This window comes from Pinus tabuliformis, chromosome 2_2 (assembly GCF_031772625.1).
Source record: "Pinus tabuliformis cultivar Carrire ecotype Pingquan chromosome 2_2, CPIR1, whole genome shotgun sequence".
Lineage (NCBI taxonomy): Eukaryota > Viridiplantae > Streptophyta > Pinopsida > Pinales > Pinaceae > Pinus > Pinus tabuliformis.
Genome location: NC_142300.1, coordinates 424,852,685 through 424,859,280, shown reverse-complemented (window position 1 = coordinate 424,859,280; position 6,596 = coordinate 424,852,685). Strand labels below are relative to the sequence as shown.

The window sequence follows — 6,596 nt, the reverse complement described above, 5'->3', positions numbered from 1 at the left end:
TGATACTCAAAAGGCTGATCCAATATCACTGTTTCAATTTGGGAGGATTCTTCATATTATATTCTATCCATGTTATTAGCTTATCCCAAGTCATCCCTGTCAGGTATTACAACAGTAGATATCTCTCAAGTAATTTGTATGTGATTTTACAGGGTAGGAAAGCTGTCATCTTGCATTACTTTAACTAACTACTGAAGCACTCTGCGTGCTGCAGTGCATATCATGCCATCATGAACGTACGCACAATGTCAAAATGTTAAGTTTGACATTTTAAAAATTGGGTTTCATATCTTTAGAGCATTTGGTTGTCAAGTAAATCCGTTTTTGATATATCTATAACCTCCATATTATACACGGGTTGAAGAGATTAAGGTATACAGAAACAATGATGTAAGATTATACTTCAGAGGTCCTATATACAAGTCAAGCAAGGCATTCTGATTTGCTAAACTTCAAGAAAAGTAAATAGGGTTCCCAATAAATAGAATTACAACCTTCAAATACATAAAGACAAATTCACCTGTAACTGAAACCACGAACATATACATTTGAAATAAAATCAGGATTCATGCAAGAAGCCTGGCAGCAACACTAATACACCCTGATACTTATATTACTGTAAAGATGCAACCGTTATCCCTCCGAATTATTCATGATAAGCAATCTCAGATCACAATAGCCTTCATATACCTAAAGCATGCTCATGGGTAGGTGCATGAGATTTAGCCCACATCTAGCTATTCATAAATTGAATAGCTATAATATGCAACCAATTAATGAATATCTAATATACATGTATCTTTACATTGGTCTGGCAAAAGCTATACCACAATCCAGACTGTTTAATTAACTGAACACAATCAATCAATCTCTCGCTCCAGAGAAAGGGCAAAGGAATGTTTCTCATGTATAGAAACAGACCCCAAGTTTCCATCTTGCAATAAATGTCTGAAGGCACATTGTACCAATTTGTCAGAGAAGCCTCGCATTAGTTTCTTGGTAAGACATTAGGCTTTATCAAAATATAACGCAGCAGGTCAGTTAGATATTTTTGCCCCACAATGACTGCGGTGGGGGTTAATGGTTTGCATATCCTCCGCATGGCATGAACTGCTTTGGACCATACTTCATTGGATTTGATGAACTTAACCAACATTGCAACCACTTCAAACTTCAAATCAGCCGCATATTATACAATTTTCTTGGATAACCTATAAACAAAACAAACTGAAAATAGCATGCCCAGATTTATAACAAAGTTGTCAGGACGCCTGTTGCATTGTTGAAGCTACAGCGCGAGCCCAAAACTTGAGTTGTTCTTTCATGGTCACTGCTTCTCCATGTTCGGAAGGCACTCTCCAGTTTAACAGTGGTGAATCTGATCTAGGAATCAGCCATGCCTCTGAAAGGTAGGGTCTGCTTACGATAGAGGTCTGTACTTTCTGGCCCCCTAACCTCTGTAATCCAGGAAGCACATTGACAACGTGGGGGCTCAAGTCATTCATATTGAATTTAAATCCAAGGTCCATGAAACCTTGAAGCTCATCAATTTCCAGATCTGTCATGCTTTTCGTAGCTCTTCTTCGGTCTCTTCGTCTCACCCTTGAATGTTGAGCTCCCACATCAGCTAGACTTGTGTGTTCTTGAAGTTGCTTACCAGATGGAATACTCTCCAACTTTGGTGGCCTGGGAATACGGGAGGAATGTTGTTTTGCCTGGATTCCAAAGTGACAAGTATGTATCGATCAATATTTCAGGTTTGAGAGTTCAGTCAATAAAAGAAGGAAACTCACAATATTAGAAAATAAGAAAATTGCAATCATAGAAAAAGTAATTAACTTTACAGTAAGAAATAAAAGTATATGATTCTTTTAGATATCATTTTTGGGATTCAACTGCGTTAAGTAAGTCATTCAAACGTATGACCATTTCCATGAGAGGTAGTCGCAACTGACTAATTTCTCATGATTTTTGAATAGTTCACTTAGCACTCATTGCATCGGGTGATGCTCACAGGGGTGAAGAAGTGGGTGATGCTCACTGTAGCGGAATATTTCATTGGTAAAAATTAAGCAATATGCAGTATTCTCAATGTATTTAATTTAGGGATTTTATATAAGATGGCATTATCAAATCCAAAAACTCTACTGCAAATTCTTTGAAGTTAATCCAAATTTCATAATAGATCATTTTTATCATATTCATGCTATAAAATTTCCTCAAGTTTCATGCTCCCATGCATTAAAAAAAGCATTTCAATTGAAATTTATATTCAATGGAAAGCCAACTCAAAGCATAGAAAACAGGGAAACGATTAACTAAAGTCTAATTTCAAATAATGTGATGGAAAAAGAAAGAAAGCAGCCACCAGTATCAGGTCTCCAGACAGGGTGGAAAACAGTCAGTTTCAGCTTCACAGGGTCGAAAACTGTTGTGGCATAGGGTAATTAAACTGCATAATAGATCACTCAAACAATGATTTAACGAGATATTAGATCACCATGACTGAATGTTCACTCCCAAATCAGTTGGGTTGTTCAGGCTGACCCTGTTCTCAGCAATGCTGACAGTTAGTTGTAGTCTACATTGTTCTATGTTGTATAGGATACACAAATGCTAGAGGTTGAACTACAATGTGTCCAAGCCATATTGATAACCAGAGTTATGCCAGAAAAACAATTGACTTCTGAGGTGGGTTTGGTTGTTCCAAATTCTATCAAAGTGATTGTGTGACTATCAGCATAGATTCATCATAGTCCAAGATGAGATTGAAAGGAAATTAAAGTGAATGTTCAAAATATTTTAGATTATAATACACTTAATTAATGCCTTATATTATCAACTATTATTTTTATATTAGTTATCCCAGAGAGTAGATGTTCAATGAATGTGATGTTTTCCTTTCCAGGATTGGGAAGGAAAATTCATGCAGATTACTCATAACAGGGAGATAGAGATCTAATCAGACTAAAATGTTTGAGGGTCCAAAGAAGAACCATCAGATAATGGTGTAAACTACCCTGGAGAAAAGTTCCCGAAATCCCTGGAACTTTACAATACTCACAAGTCCACAAATTGGGAAAGGTGGCCTTCTGATGTGCTGCTTTTCTACCAAACCTATGAAAGCATCTCCTTTCCGACTCGGTTGATTTCCAGTTCACAGAAGTCTGAGGTACATGGTCTGTGGCCCATGGGAAATTAAACATCTGCTTTATCGCTATACACAGCTGGTTAACTGCATGTTCTGTTCCCTATTTAGCTCTCATATAGCGCACTTAGACAGTAAATATACTAAATACACTCCTTTTATGAAGTTCTATGACATTCTGAGACTGTGTTTAGGATTCAGTCCCATTCCCATTTATAAAGTTCCATGACATCCTGAAAAGATAGTTCAAGATCCAGTTTCATGTGAAACAATGTGACACCAAAACTTTTATCTTAATAAGCCATGACCCATATTATTGGTTTAACCCTTCTGTTACAATTATTGATTCAAACCTTCCGAATAGGATTTTTTAACAGAAACCACCATATTTTTCTCCAAGAGAGTCAATTGATTCAGTGAACCCTTATCGTTAAAATTTTCTTTAAAGAAGCTACCCAAATTTTGGGGCAAAAAGAATCAGCTGATGACAATTATTAGTTTGAAGATATTTTTCACAAAACCACGAAAATTTTGGCTAAAGGGAGTCAAGTCATTATAATTATTGCTTAAATTGGGAACTTGTTTACGGAAACCACCCAGATTTAACCTTTTCAACATCTTTAAAAACCTTCCACCAAATTTTCCAACCCACATTGAGATTTCCAGGTTTAAAAAATAAACTCAAAATCTGAATTGGTAGTGATAAACTCCCACCTGTTTTTCAGGGCGAAAAAATGCGAGATTGTATTATATAAGATATATAAAAGACAGATCAGTACATTTGCATGTAATTCTGTATATGGCCAATTTATGGCAAACTCCCACCTGTTTATTACTATACCACATCCCCATTTTCAATTTCCATAGTAGACACGAAAACTGAAACATAAACTAACAATCCCAGTGGGTGCGGACAGTTGCAGTAAGTGATATGAAGGACGATGATTCAATAGTTTGACCTGGTGCAGCCGGGGTTGGGGTTGTAAGCGCAATGCGAAAAACAGAGTGTTACAAATGAAAAGAGATTGATGCTGTGAAGTAGAAGAGTGGTTGAGAATACCTTCACTAAAGGCAGCGTTGTTCCGGGGATTTCCTGAGCAGGATTAATGGCAGAGTCGAGGAATCTAACCCTTGTCTCGCTCAAATCATACTGAGGAAGTCTATAATGAATCACCCCCACGCTACTAGAGCCCCGCCGGCCTGTGGCATCACTCTGCGACCTCTGGTGCCCTTTCTTTGGAGGATTAACTTCCCCTTCCCTTACCCTTTCCCTTTCCTTTTCCCTTTTCTCCAATTCCAAGTGCCTTTCCCTGTCCTGCAATTCCAGAGGCGTTCTCTGCAGAGACGGTCTCGGCAACTCTATAACGTTCCTGCGCTTCAAATCATCATCAATATTAGCCTCCGTTCGATTCACCATTTCTATGTTTCTCACGAAATCCTCGCCAGCAGCAGCCATTAGATACCCACTGGTTGATTGTGGGCTACAAAGACTGATTCCAGTGATATTGTCAAAGAACCAATTATGGTCCAGATTTTCCAAAACTCTCATAGCGAAGTCATTTTCTCTGAGAGCAGATTCATTCTCGAATGGGGACCTTAGGAGCTCGACAGCAGAGCACCGGAACCCGTCAGCCTCGCCGGCCCACGACCCGGAACAACTGGCTAATGCAGTTGAAGGCAGATCAGATCTACCTTCTATCATTCTAATCAGACCAAATTGCAATTTGAAATTAAGATCCGACAGATGGCTGTATGATGAATACTACGATCTCAAATCAGAACCAGACCCAAATTCAGTGGCTTTCTCATTCCCCGAGGGCCATCATTCCTATACTTCCAGAATAATTTTATAGATGAGGATGCCTTTTGCGCAGTCATGATTCTATCACGATGGGTAACGGTAGAAAACGAGTTTTTTGACTGTGTTCCTTACTCGCTCCAGACGCGGGAAGGCCACCTTTTACGAAAATCACCTTTTACTTTGACCACAATGATCACCAAATAAAACGCACGAGGATCACAGCGAATGCCACGCGTGCAACCTCTGCCGATGCCAATGGCTGCGTGAGAACCGCTGTCACGTTACCTCTGCCATGTGGAGACATGCCTTCCATTTACTCAGATAGACCCGGAGTGGGGTCCAGCTCACATAAACAATGCTCCACTTAGCACAACCCAAACTTACTCCAATAGGACTTTAGTCTGCGCAAGGATAAAGGATTGGAATGGCAGTATATACATTTTATATATTAATGAAAACTTATCTTCTTATGATAATATAATTTACTTAACCTTAATTTGTGGGAGAAGGGACTCTCTTTAACCTTAATTTGTGGGAGAAGGGACTCTCTTCATCCAATAGATTTCAGTAATTAGGTTTTTAGAAATGTGTATATTCTAATTTCTTTTCATAAGTAATATATATTCAGTATCAATATATTAAATATTATGTAAATGAGGATATACATCTTTGAATTCGAATGTTATACGTCTTATAATATTTAATGTATTATAAATATTTATTTCATTATATATATTATATATATATATATATATATATATTAATTTATGAACCTTAATTTTGTATATTTAAATATATATTATTAAAGTATAATTTATTAATAATAAAATATATAATATTATTAATAATAGAATAAAATATATTTTGATATAGCATTTTTAGTTATATGGTAATTATGTTTTTATTATGGGAATTTTGGGTGATAGGACTAACTCTCTCTCTTTCATTCCTTATTTTTCCTTTTCACACTAATTCTACATGGCTACGACAACTGAGCGAGAGATTTATCATAGGTAATGGGACAATACAAACGAGATTGAACCTCTTTACTATGTGGAATTTACCATAGGATAGATGATTAAGTCGAAGCAGTTGTAAAGGTTAATCTTTCATTTATAGGAAATTTATGATAGGTCAAGGGACTACACCAAAGTAATTATAATGGTCGAACCAAGTAATTATGAAGGTTGAATCTCTAGTAGATATGGAATTTGTGATTAGGAAGTAACTAGCCCAAAGAAATTGTAAAAGTTGAACCTCTACTTATAAGAAAGGGGAAAAAAAGATAAAACATTGATCTCAATTAATCTAGGATTAAGAAAAATCCCTAGTAGACAAATGAGATTGAACCTTTATATGGTGAGGAGTTTATGATAAGATAAAAGATCAGACCAAAGTAATTGGAAAGGTTAAATCCTTTGTTGATGAGAATTTATGATAAGCCAAGGAACTAGACCAAAATAATTATAAAGTGACCATGGTAACTTTGATTATGTTTAAAATTCTATGTTGCATCTTATCGATTTTGATTGAGAAGAAGGTATTTGTATTACATGATTAGCTTACTCTTTGGAAATAAATGAGTCACAATTCTATCCGGAACTAAAATATGTTCTGCTAATAAAAGTAATAACATTATTTATTTTT

At 36.4% G+C, this 6,596-nt stretch overlaps 1 protein-coding gene across 1 annotated transcript; it reads right to left on the bottom strand.

The window, feature by feature from the left end:
- Positions 1-764: 764 nt before the first annotated feature.
- LOC149193066 (uncharacterized) lies at positions 765-5,076 on the bottom strand. Its single transcript, XM_089404781.1, has 2 exons — positions 4,209-5,076; positions 765-1,715 (listed from the first exon to the last, which is right to left on the bottom strand). Exons 1-2 carry the CDS (start codon positions 4,848-4,850, stop codon positions 1,263-1,265), a joined length of 1,095 nt encoding a protein of 364 aa, XP_089260907.1. The 5' UTR covers positions 4,851-5,076; the 3' UTR covers positions 765-1,262.
- Between the last annotated feature and the right edge of the window lie 1,520 nt (positions 5,077-6,596).